The sequence below is a fragment of the Gopherus evgoodei genome, chromosome 4 (genome assembly GCF_007399415.2).
Source record: "Gopherus evgoodei ecotype Sinaloan lineage chromosome 4, rGopEvg1_v1.p, whole genome shotgun sequence".
Lineage (NCBI taxonomy): Eukaryota > Metazoa > Chordata > Testudines > Testudinidae > Gopherus > Gopherus evgoodei.
This window is the reverse complement of record NC_044325.1, coordinates 92,291,242-92,312,620: the sequence shown is the minus strand read 5'-3', so window position 1 is coordinate 92,312,620 and position 21,379 is coordinate 92,291,242. Positions and strand designations below refer to the sequence as shown.

The 21,379-nt window shown below is 40.7% G+C and overlaps 1 protein-coding gene across 1 annotated transcript in view; it reads left to right on the top strand.

The window, feature by feature from the left end:
• Positions 1 to 9,010: 9,010 nt before the first annotated feature.
• The window catches only part of SLC5A12 (solute carrier family 5 member 12), a 31,551-nt gene continuing 19,182 nt past the window's right edge, over positions 9,011 to 21,379 (top strand). Inside the window, exons 1-4 of the mRNA XM_030562611.1 lie at positions 9,011 to 9,367; positions 11,560 to 11,625; positions 18,034 to 18,085; positions 19,825 to 19,892. Coding sequence (XP_030418471.1) covers positions 9,011 to 9,367; positions 11,560 to 11,625; positions 18,034 to 18,085; positions 19,825 to 19,892 — 543 coding nt within the window. The remainder of the gene's footprint in view (positions 9,368 to 11,559; positions 11,626 to 18,033; positions 18,086 to 19,824; positions 19,893 to 21,379) is intronic.

Sequence of the window (21,379 nt, the reverse complement as noted above, 5' to 3'; positions counted from 1 at the left end):
ATTTATATTACCATCAGCTTGTATAGTTGCAATTATTAATTATCTCTATTTAATAAGAACATCTGATCAGCTTTCCCTATACCCTTCATTACTTGATGTTCCTCAACTGAATCTAATATAAAAACACTTCTATGCCTTTAGATAGTTTTGATGCCTTTCTTTGAATATTTACAATTCTCCTGTATCTTCCTGGACCAGATTGCCATTGTTCTGAATAGCAGCTCTTTGGTGTTCATAAAAGATCACTCTTCTAACATTGGGGAAGGCACTGTATTAGAATAAGGAAAGCAGGATTATCCTTACAGCTACTTCATCTCACTCTCTGATTCAGGGTAGAGCTCTGGCTAAAATCTTCCCCAGCTCCTCCTGCCTGGCTTTGTCCTCTGGATTTAAAAGGTCATATTCTTCCCTGCAGCCAAGTTCTGATTGATAAAGGGGAATGGGCAAGTGCCAGACAGCCAGATACCCAGTTCCCAGATCTTGTGAGCCAGTTAATACCACCTTGGGTGACCAGACAGCAAATGTGAAAAATTGGGACGGTGAGGGGGGGGTAATAGGAGCTTATATAAGAAAAAGAACCAAAAATCAGGACATCTGGTCACCCTAACACCACCCCAGATTGAATAAGAACAATTATGGGACTGCTTTAATTGGGGCACTGGTGGACAGTCCTTATAGGGACAGGTGGAGGATTGACATAGCTAAAGAAAGCTCCACCATGTCTCCTCCCATTAACACTGGGTGGGAAGGGTGCTGGCCCAGGAACTGACTATAACAGCTTTATGCCAGTAGAACATTTCCCTTTGCCAGAATCTGGCCTCTTTTCACCACTCAAGTGTCTCAAAGGGAAAGAAGAAGAAATAACCATCTACCAATAGAGTGCATAGCTTCACAGGGGCATTTATTATATTGCATGTATTTTTTCTATCCTTTTTATGCATCGATCTTAGTTACTTCTTGAATTGCTGCTGCATGTATTTCATTGAGTTGTTAACTATAACTGTGAAATCTTTTTCCTGGAAGGAACCTGTGAATTTAGAGTTCATCAACATGTCTGAGAAATTTAGCTAATTTCTAATATGTACTTCTTTCACCAATCTTGATGGTCAGCCTACCAATATCATAAGGAGAGTCTTCCAATATTCATTTTTTTTATCAGCCTAAATAAGGTCAATTATGCCAGATAAGCATCTTTTATCTGCGCCAAATATATTCATTCACCAACAGGTTATTGAATTAAATCCAGTCTTAGTTGGTAGATGACAGCAGTTGTGCCATCTTGTGGCCTGTGCACTGTCCAATCTGATGGGCAGGTGTCCACAACACAAAAAACACTACCACTATTCTTCCTAATTGTCACTTGTCCCTTTTTACAGAGACCAGGGATTGAACGGACCTGGAGAATGAATTACCTTCTAGAAATAATCCTTCTAGATCATGAATGAGGCACTTTAGTGGGATGAGGATGCTTGTATTAGAATTGTCCATGCTGCACCTTTTTTGTATATGGAGGACTGTCAGGCTTGTATCTTTAACAAGCAATGTATTTAAATGAGACATAGGAAAATATACTGCAGAAAATGCCAGAGCTTGTGAAAAAATCTCTGCCAGTGAAATTAGCATGATGGCAGGCCCCAGAAATTAAATTATGCATTGGGGCTTGTTCACCTCTTGTACCCAATATTCAGAAAATGTTATAAACTTCCCCTCTATGAATTATAGCTCACTATTCATACAGCTGTCATTTCCTCGAATATCCAACACACAGTAAAATGATCACCCATTAGTGATCATTCAAAGGTCAATACCATCTTTCATGTAACAGTCTTAACAACAGCCTTTCAGTTGCTGGAAACCAAGCATCTACCTTGGCAAAGATTAAAATTGTTTCAAATTAACATTTTTCATACATCTCCTCCAAAATGCAGTGGGATTTTTTAAAATGGCTAAATAATTGAATATATATCAAAACTAATGATTTGTCAACTAAGAAATGAACAGTGCTGCTTGTTACAGAAACATCCCCGTAAATTACCTTAGTCAGTACCATGACCTAGAGTAAATTTTAAAGTGTTGCAAAAGTATTGTGCAAAGTTTCAGTTGTTATATTTCCAACTGGCTATACTGGGACATCATTCAATTTAAATCCCACACGCTGCTTTGAAAAAAAGTAACCCCGAAACAAAAAACACTATCCAGGAGGATTCCTTATTACTTACACAGGCAGAGCTCCTTTGACACTGCACTGAGCATTGTGAGATTAGGCCTAAAGAGCAGATGCAGTCCCTATAATGCCTAGAGTAGGGTGTCTCAATCTGAAATTTCTGAAGTCGAAGAGGAATGTGACCACCTTGCTCTTCCCACATTGCTAAATGGGAAAGAGATCTTGGCTAGGAGGGAGGTAACCCCAGTCCAGATGATGGGATATAGACAGACAGGATTGTTTGATACAAGACATGCAAGGATAAAAAGAGACTTACCCTACAAAAGATAATCTACAAAGGATATAAATAACACTAGATACTTTAATCATCTCACTGAAACTGATGAAAGCAGCAAATATTTGTACCCTCTTAGAAAGAAGATACAATTGCAAACAAAGGAACTGAATAATTAATGAAAGATGTTCTATTTTTATGAATAGCTGTCATCTGTAAAACATTTATAACAACCTAGGGTAATGCATGCTGCTGACCTAATGATAAAAAAGAATTCTTTGAAGATACCTGATCCCATGAGTTCAATATGAAAAGAAAACACAACTACTGCAGTTGTTTGGAATCACGGGTATGTTTTCCCTTACATGAACATCTAATTGTGGTTGACCATTATTGATTAAGTAATGTTTGGAGTCCTAAATGGGCAGCATTTTCACTTTGCAACTCAAGAAGATTGCAGCACTTTAAGTTTATCTATCAATACTAGCCCGAGATGTTGGTTATGTATTAACACAAGGATAGGAAGAAGTTCAAACTGAGAAATGTACTGTGAGAGATGAAGGACAATTCTAAAGGACTGAAAGCTATTAATTTACTAGAAGATGAAAAAACTCTGCAAGTGTGATTTTCTGATTCAAGTACAAGATTAAGTACTTGCATGTGAGCTCATGACACAGTTGTGTTTAAGGCTGGAGGATTTTCCTTACAGGTGCACAGAACATGGACAGTTAAACTTTCCTAACAGAATAATTAATGTTAAATGTATCACCATTCAATGAAGTTCCTGTGAATCAAGAGAGATATAAAACACTTACATACCACAGGTCCGATCCATTTACTTTAAGGGGAGCAAATTATTGCAAGGATCACAGATAATAATCTTTCCCACACAGAAACCGGTCATCAACAGGGTATGAAGCCTGGACCTGCATTGCAAGAGAGAACTCTGCCTCGTGGGCTAAAGAAATAACTCTGTTAACTGATAGTGGTAGCAGACTTTCAAACTCTATGTGTTCAAACTACTAAGGAAGTAGTGACAGATGGAAAAGGGTAAGTGGAGCTCTGAGAGCTTGCAGAAGCCATTCCTTATCAACTCCATAGGGTGAGATGCTGGCTTGTTCCTTTTAGAACCCCATGGATACCCAACAGTATTATTGCCTGACCTCCATGGAAAGAGGTACTGCAACCAAGTGAGGGATTGCAAAGTCAGTACCTTTCTGGAGTTAGTGCTTCCTTTCCCTGCAGCTCATTGAGATCTGAGGGTTTGGAGACTGTGCTCCACCTTCCTGCATGACCTGTCAAACCCATCTCCTACGAGAGTGACATTCTGCTGCACAGAGTTGGCTGGGCTCCATCCCCTCTCTCCAGTTTTATGATATGGCCCTAGGCTTGGAATAGTGTTTCTAGTCTCACTTAAACTGGATGTCCTTGAATACTAAAGTGCACAAACTTTATGTCCATTGGGACATATTCTCCATTGCCCTGCAGCTTGTCTAGATATTTATGCAAGTGTGTAAAAAATGCTATGGTTCTGATTGAGTAGTATTGTAGACTCTCTACACAAAGTGCAGAGCAGCAGAGTATCTGGCCCATCATATGTTTGCACCTATAGAGTCTAAGACTGGTTCAGAAGCACAAGTTTGGATATTCTGCTCTCTCCCCTTCTTCTCCTGAGTATTGCTTGGAAGTCCTGGGACATCATAGCATATGGAATGAGCTCTCATGGACTAAATGGCTGCAAGTTAAATTGCCAAGCAATTGTGGAAGTGATTGGGATATTCCTCAAATAAATAAAACATTCACTTAAGAGATGAGGCAGGGAGGAAGGGAAGGAGCTTTCTATATTTCTTTTGTAGAAAAGCATTATTCCACCGTATTGAAAAAACAACTTCCTTTCTAAATCTTCCTCCCCCCCTCTGTAGTTTTGCAGTATAATGACTGTTCTTATCCCTCCTGACTAGGAAAAATACTGAACTTCAGCAGAAAAGCTCAGTATAAGATCCTCCATATTGTCTATGTCTTCCTGGTTCTCTTCCCCCAGGTCACAGAGAATAGAAAATATAGTTACCTTAAACTGAAATTTTAGAATACATTCACTGACTATGCAGCCAAGATAATCATTTCTCCTTGTGTTCCAATACTGAGAGCTCTCAGTGGTATGTGGGAATGGTCTCCTGAATTCAGTTCTATAGTTGTACTTAATGTAACTTTATTCAACTGGCACCAACTAAATTCATAATACACCTATTATTTATATTACAATAGTACCTAGAAGTTCCAACCAAGATTAGAGCTACACTGTACTAGGCCTTGTGCAAACTCACAGTAAGAGACAGTCCCTTCACTGAAGAGTTTATATTCTTAAAAGCTTTAAATGACTCCCATGTCATGCGGGAAGCATGTACTGGTTCAGAAACTACTAGTACAGCCCCTTCTGTCCTTTACAAACCATTTAGCATTTCTAAGAACAAACAAAACACAAACTTTTTAAAGTTTTGATTTTTTTTTTCAAATACAGCTCTGGTTTTCAGCTTTTGCCTGAAAAAACAAATCATCACAAGAAAAATTGTTCTGATATATAGAAATTCACTTCTGTGCGGAATGTTTAGGCAGGTCTATGTACCACTTAAGCTCCACTTTAAGGCTTCATAAGAGAATTACAAATGCCAAGAATATTTAACATATTTTTAAAAGGAGGCATAATTTGTACCACTTGATTGATCAAAGCATCTCAAGCACACATTTAAGATACCAAAATGGAACATTAGTTTGGCATAGGCCTTTTATAGGCCCACTGTAGAGGGGGTAAATTTCACTCAGGATGCACATGGCCATAAATGGAAGGGTGGAAGTTCCTCTTCCGATTTCTAGCTCAATTACTGACCCCACATTCAGACTCTGGGATGTTCATACTAACTAAGGCTGAACCTCAAATGTTTGGAGATTTGCCAATCACTAATTGCAATCTTAATTTCACTGGAGATTTGTAAATAAAAAAATCCTGTTATTTTGTTTCCTGTACTTTTGAGTTGTGGCAGCAGATGACTCCACTCATTTCCACGAGATAGATTGCTCATTACAAAAGCAGTGTGTTTTCATTTTCAACCTCTTTGAAGGATTAAGAAAGATTAGGAAGGAACATTTGCTTATCAGAAGCCACATTTCTGAGATATTTTACCTTGGCACGTGAGAGTTTGGTTGAGTAAACTGAACTAAGAACCACTAATTTAGAATGAAGTTATTTAGATGTTATGAAAATATTGGTAGAAGTTACTGGCATATATACTTCGAATCCTCTTTTCAGTGTATTGCCCCATTATGCTTTTGAGTCCCCTTTTCAGTGTTGTACATTCTATCTGAAAATAAATATGCACATGTCCTATTTAGGCCCATTCATAAAAAAAGACTTCACGCTGGGCTAAATCTTATATTATATCAATGTTGATTCTGCTGTTGGTGTCATGTGGAAAAGATCCTCTGGAATTATTATCAAACTATTCTATACAGAACACACATGAGCAGACAAGTAGCTTTATTTGTCACCATTGATGGAAATCCACTTTACTTCAATTAATCCCAATGAATACCTATTGAAGGGAAAATAGACCCTCTAGAGAAGTATATTCAATTCACCAATGATTTATTTCCCCACATTAACTATCAAAGAATAGAGCAAGGGTTGGCAACCTTTCAGAAGTGGTGTGCCGAGTCTTCATTTATTCACTCTAATTTAAGGTTTCGTGTGCCAGTAATACATTTTAATGTTTTTAGAAGGTTTCTCTCTATAAGTCTATAATATAAACTAAACTATTTTGTTGTATGTAAAGTAAATAAGGTTTTTAAAATGTTTAAGAAGCTTCCTTTAAAATTAAATTAAAATCCAGAGCCCTCCGGACCGGTTGCCAGGACCTGGGCAGTGTGAGTGCCACTGAAAGTCAGCTTGCTTTCTGCCTTTGGCACACGTGCCATAGGTTGCCTACCCCGAAATAGAGTATATTTTTTCACATTGTGTTAAGTTAATATTTTCTTGCACAGACCAGTTGGTATTTGACCTCAGGACCTCACTGTTGTAATGGCACAGTATTTACCACTGTCACAAACATCTATCAGTTGTTAATCATACTGTGCAGGTTTAACATTAATACTGCTATCTGTGTAGAAAATATTTTAAATGTTCTTACAGTTTATGCTACAACAGCAGCTAAAGAACTGGCAGACAAGTGGAAAATTAAAGTTCATTTGACTGTGGAGTCATTTGAAGATATATTGTACCATACCAAAGAGAAATATTAAACTCATATTATATTTTGTCTTAGAAACTTTGGTACGTGGCCATTTCAGACCTTCTCATTAATATTTTTATAGCACCCTTGGTGAGCACATTGCAACAGACAAATGCCTTAAAAAAATGCCTGAGATGAAATCTTGACCCCACTGAAGTCAAAGGCAAAACTCGAAGTAAGTACAATCTACTCGTATGCCCCTATGGGAATTACTTGAACTCTGAGCCCAGGCACGTAGGAGAAGAAGCCACTCCACATACATTTTTGTGTGTGTCCTCCATAGCAGGTGGATGGGGGCTTCATCTACCTACTCCTATTTGCTGTCAAGTGTAGCTGAGCTCGCAGGAGAAATATTGTAGTTCATTGCTGGCATAGCCCCTTGCTCACCACCCAAAGCAAGAAAGAAGCAGGGGGGAAGCACTGTCATTGAGATTTGTATCTCCAAATCGTAATACCTCCTAGGAATATTCCTGGGATGCTACAGTGTACACTCCACCCATGCTTCAGCATTGTGGCTAAAGACACAATAAGCTATCTATCCATTTGTATGAGCTATTGTATAAGCTATCTATCCATTTGTATAAGCTATCCATTTGTATCTATCCATCTATCTCTTTGGGTATAACAGCCATTATCTGCCTCTTGTAAAGATCAATCAACACACATTATAGCAATATTGAATCTAATAGCACATGATAAGAATATGTAACATACTTTTAAAAGAAGGAATAATTTGTACCACTTGATTAATTAAGACATTGCCAGCACCCTTTCAAGAAGGCAAATGTCTTGTCCATGACTAATCTGATGGAATTTTGGCCCTTACTGTCATGTAGCTCTGATAGTGACTTGCATGTGAAAGAGGCGTGACCAGGATCTCTTAAATGGGTGTCGAGTCTCACCTGTAAAATATGAACTGAAATTCTTTTGGAGAGGGCAGGTCTTTTAACACTGGAGCTTGCCTAATAAGGGTGGTGCCTTATGCAGGGTTCCTATGTCTGGTATTTATAGATAAAATAAATTACACTGACCCAAGAGGCAACCTCCTTGAATTTTATTATGTTCAAACATATTATGCACTAGAGCTGGAACACTAGATCTGATCTTCCTTGAACTTTGAGGAAGTTTTGTGATTCAGACTTATCTCTATAAATAAGATGGTGTGACACAGACCAGAGATGTCTCCGTAACTCCAGCTCTGCATCAAAGTCCTCTGGCCATAGATGTTCAGGGAAAAGGCTATAAGGATTTCTGCCTGGGAGTCTCTTTGAGAGGTTTGGGCTCTGCCTTTGGGGGTAGGGTGTGGGGCAGTCACTGGAATGGATGGCACTTTGTGCTGGAGATATTTTCTTCTTATTCTTTTTGTGCTCTGATTAACTTACTTTGATTTCTTGTTCTAAACACTATTCCTTACGAAAATGTTCCCAGATTGCCCATAGAAAAGAAATCACTGTATGCACACTGTAAGCCAGCAGGCACTATGTCCAAGTTCGTAGCTCCCGACATTAAAAACAGAGCTCAGATTCTTGAACCTGAGAACTGTAACTAGCTCGCTGGGGTTGAAAGTGATACACATGAATACAGAAGGTCACATCGCCAATGGCAAAGAACAGCTTATGGGGTCTCCAGTGGAGAACACACTTAAAAATCTCCTATTTGTCTAAGAATAACTCTATGCTTTCCCTTTAGTGCACAAGAGCAGATTTTAGCCACATGTCCCAGAAGCAGCTTTTTGAAAATAGAGCCCATTTACCACTCAGTTCACTTATATGTTCCCACACATCCTCCTTCCTTTTTTTCCCCTTAAATGATTTGTTTTACTGACCTCATTTTATTTAAAAACTGCTGAGCAGTAAAAATCTGTATCAAGTCAATGTGTCTGAGGAATGTTTAACCTTAAAAAAAACTTGACAGATAAAAAGAGTGTGAACTATTGAATCTACGTTGTTTCCGTTAGTCATTTATTTCTCAGAGAGCCTGAATGCTTCCTTGGTACATGCTTGATTAATAGTCTGACAAGTACATTGATAGGGCCAGGGTACAAATGTACATAGTTTCTTTAAAACTCTATCTAAACTAATTTCTTTTGTAATACTTTCGAATGAACTGGATCAAAAACTCATGGTTGGTCTTTGGATCATACTCTTTCTGATTTTTTAATTTTTAGCATTGATAAGCTTTGGAAACATCTCTCTTATTAGGGAGGAGCTAATTGCTTCTGTGAATCAGATTTAGGAAAAAACAAAATAAAAACTCACCTAGATATAGGAGAATTATCCAGCTGGCACTATGTCCCAGTTCGTAGCTCCTGACATTAAAAACTTTGTGGCGTGGGACTATGTTGTTTTTGCTGCACTCTTTCTAATTTCTTCTGGCATTGGTGTCTTTTTTGCAATTAAGGAGAGGAAAAATGCAACTTCAAAGCAATTTTTAGTAGGCGGTAAGCAGATGACATGTGGACCAGTGGCATTGTCTCTTACAGCTAGTTTTATGTCTGCAGTGACTGTTCTGGGAACACCAGCAGAGGTATATCGCTATGGAGCACCCTTCATTGTTTTCTTTATTTCATATACGTTTGTCATCATCTTTACTTCTGAACTTTTCCTACCCGTGTTCTTCAGATCTGGGATTACAAGCACTTACGAGGTAAGTAAAATTGACACTATTATAACCAGTCTATTATGTATACAGACATTTTTAACCCAAATCTATGGTAAAAACCTTTTGGAATAGTTTAAAACCACAGGATATTTATTTATACTTTGGCATTGAATAGCATAATAATAATAATAATAATAATAATAAAAAATTATTTACATTGCAGTTATGCTTAGGGTACCAGTCAAGGAGCCCATTGTACTAGGCAGAGATGCTCCAGGGAGCTCACCACCTCGCTTAATACTGTAATACAAAAGTAGGTTACAGTTGGTCAAAGCAAGTAAGAAAGATATTGCATGAGGAGAGTGGTATAAATATGGTTAGGCTACGTCTACACTGCAGTCAGGGTATGCTTTGCAGCTCACGTAGATGTACTTGTGCTAACTGTACTCTAGCCAGCTCACTAAAAACAGCTGTGAGGACACCATGGTGTGTGCTTCAGCAGTGGCAGCACAAGAAGTAGATAGCCGGTGGGGTGGGGAGAGGCTCAGGCCCACTGGTTCAGGCTGCACTGAAACCTGCACCACTGTGTCAGCACTGCTATTTTTGGTGAGCTGGCTAGATCAAAGCTAGCATGGGTACATCTAACAAGCTGCCAATCTCACTCCCAGCTATAATGTAGCCATAGTCTTAGTCTCCACAGACAGGAAAAACAATGCTATTCATGAGTGGGTATTAAAGACAGGCTCAAACCGCTAAATTCCATTTCCAACCCCCCAAACAACTTGTCTGATCTGGGATTTTGGCTCAGTCCTTGTAAAGCTAGGCGCATTTACGGAGTGTGAATCTGAGTTCAGATTTTGACCACTATTAAAATTTGCAGGTTGAGGGGGATGGATCTGGGCACATTTCTAGTGATTAGGTTAAGAAATATTAAGGGGCCTGTAGATATAACTCAGGGAGTTGGATAACAGGTTTTTTGCTCCCTGTGCAATTTCCCAGCTGTGTCTGAAATTTTTGCCAGGCATCACTCCCTGAAAGAAGCAATTGCCTGGTGTGATTGCTCAGCAGATGTGATAATCAGTTGTCACTGTGGTGTTATTACTGAGAGCACAGTGCACAGCCTCAATTATCTGGATGTCATTGGGGACACTGGACAAATTTTGTACAAGTGAGGTATTCAATAGTCAGTGGACTTAATAGAGGTCATGGGACATGGTTCTGTTCTTCACTACAGAAAGATTCAGTTAACAAAGAATTGGGTGAAATAAAGCCTCATGGGCCAATAAATCAAAGCAAGGTAATGGGAATGTTTGTACACAGCCTCAGAGGCTTAAAAACAAGGAAAAAATTCATTTAAAAAACCGTGCATAGGCATTTTGAAACATTTCATTGCTAGGTTAGGAAAAGTTCAGATTGGAAATCTATTCCAGCCACCAGAAGCAAAGTAAGCAGGGCACTTTCCCAAATATATTAGGCTAATAAAAGATCAGAGTCAAATTTTCTTCTCAGTTTCATCATTGCAATTCGATTACAATCATTGGGGTCACTTCAGTGTGACCCAGAGGAGAGTTTATTCCAATGAATGTAAATAAAGATGACAAACTTAAGAGTAACAACAGAGAAGCTACTTAAGTATCTCTGCATGAAGATTTCTAAAGATAGAAAGTCCTTGGAATCTTCTGTAAATAATGTGTGCTGGGGAGCATTCTATATGGTACGTAATTCCCAGGAAATTACTGATGGGTACTCAGAAGTTGCTAAGGGCAGCAGTGTCCTTAATTAGGCAGTTAGAGTTTATCCTGATGATTTGAGTGAGCGAGCAAGTGAGTAGATTTCTACAGAAGCCAATCAAGTTTTTCCTAGTTAGCTTGCAGATGTCCCCCCTCACATAGCTGGATGAAGCATGAAAATAAAGCACTTTTTCCTTTGCTGATTTGCCTCTGGATTTTTCAGTCTACTAAGCAGGTAATGGATAGTTCAGTTCCACCCAACACATTATTTTAGATACTTATGATTATGACACTTAGTACTTTAGATTAATTATGAGGCTTCTTAAAATGCACTTTTCTATAGCTGCAACAATCTTGCTATCCTGTTCATTAGTGATGATAGCAGTGTTAGTAAATTCAGTGGGACTACTTGGACAGTAAGGTGCTATTCAGTGCTAATAAGTGGATAATAATCTGGCCCAAATATCACAGATGCTTTTCACTAATTGTACTTCTCATTTCCCCCAGTATTTGGAATTAAGATTTAACAAATCTGTTCGCATTGCTGCAACACTGATCTACATAGTGCAGACGGTAAGAAATGTTTTTGTGTGCATAACTTTTTGTAATATACTTACCTAGAAAAGCTCAGCTCAGATGAAGCATCTGTTTGCAGTGAGGCCCTGTTTTGTTTTGTTTTGTTTTCTTTATTTTCCAGTTGGGTTTATAGACTAAGGCTCAGAGAGGGTGAACGAGTTCCTTGAGGTATAGGGTTGCTAATTCTGGCTGGACATATTCCTGGAGGTTTCATTACATGACCTAACTTTAATTAAAGATTCATTTTTACTTCCTGGAGGTTCCAGGACAATCCTGGAGGATTAGCAACCTTACTGAGGTACTATAGTAATCAGAGAGGCTCACCTGGGATTGGACTCTATAAGTCTCCTGGCACCCAGTCCTTTGCTCTGAGAAACTCTGAAGCCGCATGACCCCTTTCACTAGAAGAACACGAGGCCTTTGCAGTCCAGTAGTGTAGTTGCTTAGCTAACTGAACACATTCTAGCACTAAAGCTCTTTGTCTGATTGCTTGTTCCTCCCCCTCACACAGCACTGGCCTGACAGTTGTAGAGCGGTTGTGAAGATCGCTTGAGGGCACCAGCTTATTTAAACTTTTGTCGGTCTCTCCCCTCCAGCAAGTTCCTGCCCTCAGCAAGACACTCTATCTCTTCACTTTGAGCCCCCTACTGCTTTCACCCTTCCAGCTTCTTCCTGTTTAAAACCAAAAGTCTTCATGGCTGCTGCCCCCAGCGCCATCACTTTGACCTCCCGGTGGACACAATTGTGCACCCACATGGTTCAGACATTCTTGCTCCAATCTCAGGAGGGTTTCCACACACCCCCACCCCCACATCTACTTTCTCTCAAAGGAATGTCAGTCACTTTCAAGTCAACTTCTTTGTGCAGTCAGAAAAACAGACTAAAATCACCTTTGTGGTCAACTTAACAACACATCTCTATGCAGCCAAAGGACGTGCGTTTCCAGGACATGGCCTCTTTTGTTATAGAAATCATCCCTTCTGCACATTTTCGGCAGACAAACTTGATTCTGCTGTTTGACAGTTAGCAAAGTATTTGTTTTAAAAGACTATTTTTGATCTCTGAAGTTTCCTGGGTGGCTACCTTTATTTTTCTTTGAAAGATTTGTAACACAAGCTCATAAAAACAATCATTCAAGCTAAATTTTCCAAAAGATAATTAGTGTGATTTGGTTCAGATAAATAAGTAGATTCTGGCTCATGCTCTGACCTCTTTGCACCACTCTGATTGCAAAAAGTGGCAATTCATCTAGCTTAAATAGCCACCTGAGAATCCCTCTGGTAGATGTCTCAGCTCGTTTGGGAAGAAGGCTAAAGGCGATTGATTTTTTTTTTCTTTAACAAGATGACTCAGTACATGTACATATTCAGGATTCTAAGTCATCCACAACTATATGTGAATCACATGAATAGAAAACAATATATATACACAGCTGGACCATAATTGCAGTTGAGCAGCTTGCCATCTGGTATTTTCTCTCCAAAGGTACACTCTAGGAACCTCAGCTATATTTAGAACAGTGCCTCTGTTATAGAACTGAGGTTTAGTGATGTACTTTACAAAACTAAATTAACCTCTTTAAGATGTCTTCCCATTTTTTAGTAATCCAACAGGCTGATGAGGAAACGAAACTAAGGCACTTACAATGAATTAACTTAGGTTTTCAAAAGCAATCATCAAAACACACTCCCTGAATGTCACTGAATTACCAGCAAAGAGTGAAATTCACCAAGGTGCAAGGTTCTCTGCACACTGTGAGCAGTATAGAGAAGCTGTGCAGGGATGGTGGCCAAACAGGGCTATTGTATTTCCTATGTCTTGCAGAGATGACTGAAACCAACACATTGAGGAAGCTGTTGAGAGTGCAGGCATGTAATCTGTGCATATCAGATACATTGCCTCCAGTTGTTTAGTAGGAGGAATTAGCGCCAGCTACTTCAACCCAATAACCTTGCTTAGTTTCAACAAAAAGCCTATGTAAAATCAGTCAGTGCAAGAGGTAGGGGAGAATTTCAGTAAAGCTGTAATATTTTTTCAAATCCATACTGTTTCTGTGAAGAATGACCCCTAATCAGAGCAGAGATAACAATTTAGGGGAATAATAACTTAACAATACAGTAATGCTTAGCATTTATAGGGTGCTGTATATTACTAATGACTTTATAAACATTGATTGACTCACTAGTCCCCACAGCTCCCTCCCATCCCCCCGCCTCTGTGAAGCGGGTGAATAAATGGTAACATCCCCATATCACAGATGGGGAAGCTCAGACACAGAGAAATGAGTGCAACTTGCCCAAGATCAACACAGCAAATCAGTGTGAGAGTCAAGGTATAGACACAAACAATTCATAGAATCATAGAATATCAGGATTGGAAGGGACCTCAGGAGGTCATGTAGTCCAACCCCCTGCTCAAAGCAGGACCAACCCCCTTCTCAAAGCAGGACCAATCCCCAACTAAATCATCCCAGCCAGGACTTCGTCAAGCCTCTAAGGAAGGAGATTCCACTACCTCCCTAGGTAACCCATTCCAGTGCTTCACGAACCTCCTAGTGAAAAAGTTTTTCCTAATATCCAGCCTAAACCTCCCCCACTGAAACTTGACACCATTACTCCTTGTTTTGTCATCTGGTACCACTGAGAACAGTCTAGATCCATCCTCTTTGACACCCCATTTCAGGTAGTTGAAAGCAGCTATCAAATCCTCCCTCATTCTTCTTTTCTGCAGACTAAATAATCCCAGTTCCCTCAGCCTCTCCTCAGAAGTCATGTGTTCCAGCCCCCTAATCATTTTTGTTGTCCTCCGCTGGATTCTTTCCAATTTTTCCACATCCTTCATGTAGCGTGGGGGGCAAAACTGGACACAGTACTCCTGATGAGGCCTCACCAATGCCAAATAGAGGGGAATGATCACATCCCTCGATCTGCTGGAAATGCTCCTACTTATACAGCCCCAAATGCCATTAGCCTTCTTGACAACAAGAGCACACTGTTGACTCAAATTCATCTTCTAATCCACTGTAGGTCCTTTTCTGCAGAACTGCTGCCTAGCCACTTGGTCCCTAGTCTGTAGCAGTGAATGGGATTCTTCCATCCTAAATGCAGGACTCTGCACATGTCCTTGTTGAACCTCATCAGATTTCCTTTGGCCCAATCCTCTAATTTGTCGAGGCCCCTCTGTATCCTATCCCTACTCTTCAGTGTATCTACTACTCCTCCCAGTTTAGTGTCATCTGCAAACTTGCTGAGAGTGCAATCCACCCCATTCTCCAGATCATTAATTAAGATATTGAACAAAACTGGCCCTTGGGGCACTCTGCTTGATACCGGCTGCCAACTAGACATGGAGCCATTGATCACTACCCATTCCGCCCAATGATCTAGCCAGCTTTCCATCTATCTTATAGTCCATTCATCCAGCCCATACTACTTTAACTTGCTGGCAAGAATACTGTGGGAGACCCAGGGCCAGTGCAACTATTTAGGCAAACTAGGCGGCTGCCTAGGGCACCTAGTGGTTGGTAGTGCCTAAAAGTCCCCTCAGGTGAGGAGGTGGAGTGGAGGTGAGCTGGGTGGGGGGGCACGGGGAGGGCTACTTGCAGTAACGGGGGGGGTATGCACAGGGGAACAGCTTCCCACCCCAGCTTACCTCCACTCTGCCTCCTCCGCTGAGCACACAGCCCCGCTCTAAATCTCATCCAATCAGTGCTGCAAGCCTGGGTGGGGAGGAGAATTAGAGCAGCGCTGGCATGCTCAGTGGAGGAGGCAGAGCCAAGGTGAGCTGGGGCAGGCTACCCAGGCAGGGTTAGCTTCCGCGGGGGGAGGGGATGGGGGAAGTCTCCCCAGGCAGGGTTAGCTGCCGTGGCGGGGGCAGGGGAATCTCCCCAGGCAGAGTTAGCTGCCGTGGTGGAGGAGAGTGGGGAAGTCTCCTCAGGCTAGGTTAGCTGCCGTGAGGGGACGGGGGAGTCTCCCTGGGCAGAGTTAGTTGCCATGAGGGAAAGGGGTGGGGGAGAGGTTAGCTGTAGCGGTGATGGGGGTATCTGCTGTGGGGGGCTCCCCGGGTGGGGGGCTGAGTTAGCTGCCATGGGGGGGGGTGTGGGGTTAGCTGGGTGCGGGGTGCAAGGTGGAAGTTTCGCCTACGGCGCAAAACTTCCTTGCACCGGCCCTAGGGAGACCGTATCAAAAGCTTTGCTAAAGTCAAGGAATAACATGTCCACTGATTTCCCTCATCCATAGATCTAGTTATCTCATCATAGAAGGCAATTAGGTTAGTCAGGCATGACTTGCCCTTGGTGAATCCATGCTGACTGTTCCTGATCACTTTCCTCTCCTATAAGTGCTTCAAAATTGATTCCTTGAAGACCTGCTTCATGATTTTTCCAGGGACTGAGGTGAGGTTGACTGGCCTGTAGTTTCCCAGATCTTCCTTCTTCCCTTTTTTAAAGATGGGCACTACATTAGCCTTTTTCTAGTCATCCGGGACCTCCCCCGATCACCATGAGTTTTCAAAGATAATGGCCAATGGCTCCGCAATCACATCCACCAACTCCTTTAGCACCCTTGGATGCAGCGCATCAGTTCCTATGGACTTGTGCTCATCCAGCTTTTCTAAATAGTCCTGAACCACTTCTTTCTCCACAGAGGGCTGGTTACCTCCTCCCCATACTGTACTGCTCAGTGCAGTAGTCTGGGAGCTGACGTTGTTTGTAAAGACAGAGGCAAAAAAAGCATTGAGTACATTAGCTTTTTCAAATCCTCTGTTACTAGGTCACCTCCCCCATTCAGTAAGGGGCCCACACTTTCCCCGACCTTCTCCTTGTTGCTAACATACCTGAAAAAACCCTTCTTGTTACTCTTAACATCTCTTGCTAGCTGCAACTCCAAGTGTGATTTGGCCTTCCTGATTTCACTCCTGCATGCCTGAGCAATATGTTTATACTCCTCCCTGGTCATTTGTCCAATCTTCCACTTCTTGTAAGCTTCTTTTTTGTGTTTAAGATCAGCAAGGATTTCACTGTTAAGCCAAGCTGGTTGTCTGCCGTACTTACTATTCTTTCTACGCATCGGGATGGTTTGTTCCTGCAACCTCAATAAAGATTCTTTAAATACAGCTAGCTCTCCTGGACTCCTTTCCCCCTCATGTTATTCTCCCAGAGAATCCTGCTTATCAGTTCCCTGAGGGAGTCAAAGTCTGCTTTTCTAAAGTCCAGGGTCCATATTCTGCTGCTCTCCTTTCTTCCTTGTGTCAGGATCCTGAACTCGACCATCTCATGGTCACTGCCTCTCAGGTTCCCATCCACTTTTGCTTCCCCTACTAATTCTTTCCTGTTCGTGAGCAGCGGGTCAAAAAGAGCTCTGTCTCTCGTTGACTCCACCAGCACTTGCACCAGGAAATTGGCACCTACACTTTCCAAAAACTTCCTGGATTGTCTGTGCATTGCTGTATTGCTCTCCCAGCAGATATCAGGGTGATTGAAGTCCCCCATGAGAACCAGGTCCTGCGATCTAGTAACTTCTGTTAGTTGCTGGGAGAAAGCCTCATCCACCTCATTCCCCTGGTCTGGTGGACTACAGCAGACTCTCGCCGTGACATCAACCTTGCTCATACCTCTATGCTTAATTCAGAGACTCTCAGGTTTTTCTGCAGTTTCATACTGGAGCGCTGAGCAGTCAATACTGCTCTCTTACATACAATGCAACTCCCCCACCTTTTCTGCCCTGCCTGTCCTTCCTGAACAGTTTATATCCATCCATGACAATACTCCAGTCATGCGAGTTATCCCACCAAGTCTGTGTTATTCCAATCACATCAAAGGATTTAAAACTATTAATAGCAGCAAATTATTTTAACTGAACATATAGGAAAAGATGTGTGGAAGGTATAAATGTTTCCAAACAAATTCTACTCATTTAATATTAGCAGCCTTAGCAATGGAGTTCAATATTTTACTTCTCTTTTTTTTTCCGTCCCTCCACAGTGTCATTATTTGTGCTTAGAATTGTTCAGTTAGCAAACAGTTAGCCAGTTAGTTAGGATTCTGTAGAATCTGTCAGGTATTAACAGTCACCTAGGTTAAACATGAGTAGGCTATTTCTGTGTCACTGTGTTAATATAGTTTCACATCCCCAGGCATGACGTTTTCTATCTGCTTAATATTTTATGGCACCTAAACGCCAAACTGATAGGTATATTAAAAACAACTAGATAGATATTGTTGATGCATCCATAAGTACAGAGTTAAAAAAGGAAATGAAATTTGATTTTGTAGAGATTAGGGACAGAAAGCCTTAAAGTTTAGAATCTCATCCAAATTTCCCCATAGTTTGGGGGCCTTTGAATCTAATCAGACGCCTATCAGCTGTTTTTTCAACTATACCGTTCATGACCTTTTTTCTCCTTCAGATTCTTTATACTGGAGTAGTGGTTTATGCTCCAGCATTGGCTCTTAACCAAGGTGAGTTTCCAGCTCACATCACATGGCTACACCAATCAACCCTGTCACAACACAAGCAGGATAACTGAAGCAGATAGATTAAAAACCAAATGCTTTGTAAAAGGTTCTATGCCTTCATTTTAGTAGCTCTACATTTGCTGGCTCCCCCGCCCGCCTCTCTTGTGTCAATACACCAGCAGGAGTCTGCCATTTACCTGCTCTATTTTAGTTTATACTAAAAAGTAACTTGAGGAGATGAGTGCTGAACAGTTTCTCAATATCTTGGCAAAGTGCTCAGTACAAGGTGATGATCCAGCACTGTGCTGTGTATTTTGATTCTTTCTTCCCCTTCCACCGCACACTGCTGTCATCCTTAAACTCTAGGGGATAAAACTGAGATTGCTCTATCTAGAAGTATATCAATTGTCTAAGTGCCAGCAGGAAGGTTCAAGAGTAAGATTGTGGTGTCTTTAATACAGCAGGTGGCAAGTCTCCAATGCCCTTGCATAGCTCTAAGTGGCTCTATGCTGCTGATCGTGGCAGGTTTCAGGGAAGATTTAAAACCAAGGTCCTGAACAATTATAAAGATGCTATAACGTTTTTTGTAACATATCTCTTTCAAATGCCAGTGTAACTCCAATCCCTGATTCCCCTGTAGCGACAACTGAATACCGTGTTCTTCACTTTTTGTGCTAAAACCATGGTAAATCAGGGACCCATCGCTCAGCTTGTTAAGTGTGTGTTGCATATTGACTATCTCCAAGGAAAGAAAGGAATCCTCCCACACAAACCATGGAGTGGTGCCATCAGAGGCTACTTCAGCCCAATGTGTCCATAAACAGAGGATAGGAGTTGGGGGATGCCAGAGGACCCATGCAGTGGTGCATCATCTGACTCCATACTGGCCTGTCCAGTCCCATCCAACTCATTTCCCAGTGCAACTGGGCTCTGTTTTACGTGGGTATGAGTTACCCCCAAATTCATACCCTGCAAGGTGGAACCAATTAATTCTGTTCATAGGAAGATTGCTTCAGCTGCATGAGTGGGACCTGGGTTGCCCCTATAGATGAGGCTTTGTTGTACACAGAATTGCAATTTGTGCACTGAGCAATGAAACAATTTGGCATTTTTATTCTACTTCACTGTAAACAGGGAGTTTCACCCTACCTAAGTTCACTATGGGCCCTACAGTTTTGATGTTAAATTCACTTGAATTACTTCAGTTCCAGTTACATCAAAGGGAGTTCTGCATGCATATCTGATAGCAGAATTTTGTTCTCCCTCTTTGAATCAATGGGGAGTCTCTAAAGCACTTGGTAATTTAGTTGATATTAACTGCAAAGGAAAATGTTTTTCATAAAGGCAAATTTTATTACTCAGGGAATCTGGACAAAAAGAAAACTAAGAAATCATTGCTCTAGAACAACTACATATTTAATTCTATCAACTGTGAAATCTTCCGTATGTCTCACAGAAGTAGTTTTGATTTGGCCTTACAACAGTATTCAACTTAATGATTACTCTCACACAAATGAAATGCAATTAATCACAATTTGCAAGAAAGCAGCAAAATGAAAGCAGTGAATCAAAACAATATGCATCAGAGTCAAGAAGTCCTTATCTTGTAGAGGGGCTCCTAATAGGAGCCAAAAATTAAAGTTACTAAGTACTCCTATCCTGCTGGAGCAAAAGGATCTGAGTTATTCTGATGAACTGCACCTGTTGTTTTACTACCAATTTGATTTTCTTTGGTTTTACAGTGACTGGATTCAATCTTTGGGGCTCTGTATTTGCAACGGGGATTGTCTGCACTTTCTACTGCACTCTGGTATGTAACTAACACAGCAGAAAGGTTTAAATACAGATGATGTTAAAGGCTAACGCTACTCAGATGAAAAGTAATAGAAACAGGGTTTCTAATTATAGCTAGAATGACTGAAGTTTGCATTAGTAAACATAGAAACATTTGGCAAGCTAACAATCCTTCTAAGTATTACATCTATTTTTGTACTTTTTATGGGAATAAGCAAATAGCTTTATATCTTCATCCTGCACTCTGAAAGTCTCAAGGTTTAAATCAGATAGCTTCAGGCCAAGGCCAAGACTTTTTAGTTCAGAGAAGGAAGTGATAAACTTTCATGTCATACTAAAGCTTCTGGGAAGATGATAACAATCTCCCTGACTATGTTTTTCAGTCTATAATTTATAAATGGTAAGGGGACAAATTCATCCTTGGAATAATTCCAGCAAAAGTGTAGGGATAGAACCTGAGATGAACTCATGCTACTGATCCCAGGCTTTATAAAGAACTTCGATTTTGAGTGAAAATATCATGAAAACATCCATGATGATTTGCATGTGAGCAGATAGACTTACTCTTTGAGGATTCATTGTGCAGTCGACAGTGATCACCAGTATACTGTGGATACCAAGGGTAACACTTAAGTGACTTAGATGCTTGAGTCCCATTGATTCCTAATGCATTTTTGAAAATGGAACTTAAGCCCCCAAGCCACTTGGGCACTTTGGAAAATGTTAGTCCCTATCTGAGCCTGGATACTGATAGCCTGTAAGGAAAGGGAATCTGTCATTGGGGGAGTGTCAGTGGGTGGGATATCTGGGACCAGGATGACCAGGATAACATTTGACAGTTAGGCATGAAGCCAAAGCCAGAAGGACTCCGGGGCTGGAGGAGGGATATAACTTTCAGTGGGAGACAGTGGGTGGAAGAACTAGTGATGGAGTGAGGGTTGGTGGCAAGAGGCAGAGCCTAAAATGACTACTGCCATCAGCTGGCAGCCATTTTACATAGCTGATAGTCAATCTCTTTAATTAGGGATGCAATTTGTACACTAATCAGGGATACACTCTAATTAAGAAGATTAATCATTTTCTTTCCAAACTGAAAATAATTAAAAAGGACATTGCCCATAACCTGAGGCCTAAAATGAGGACTTTTTGGTGTAGGGATTTACAAAATTTAATAGAAATGTTTCCATTATTATTTTTATTTCAATAATAGAATTTTTGAAAATTAAATATTTCTATCCACTGCTGAAAATGAAAAAAACAAAAACAACATTGTGCTAATGCATGATAACCAGAATATGAAATGACTATAAAAAACAAAGGAAATTGGCCAGTTTAGCTTCAGTTTCCACATCATGGAGTTTTCTACTATCTTAACACAAAACAGGGGAGGAAAGATAGTCCTATCGATAAAGCAGAGGACTGGGAATTCAAGGGTTCAATTCCTGGCTCTGCCACACACTTGTGTGTGTGATCTTGAACAAGTCACTTAATCTCTCTGTACTT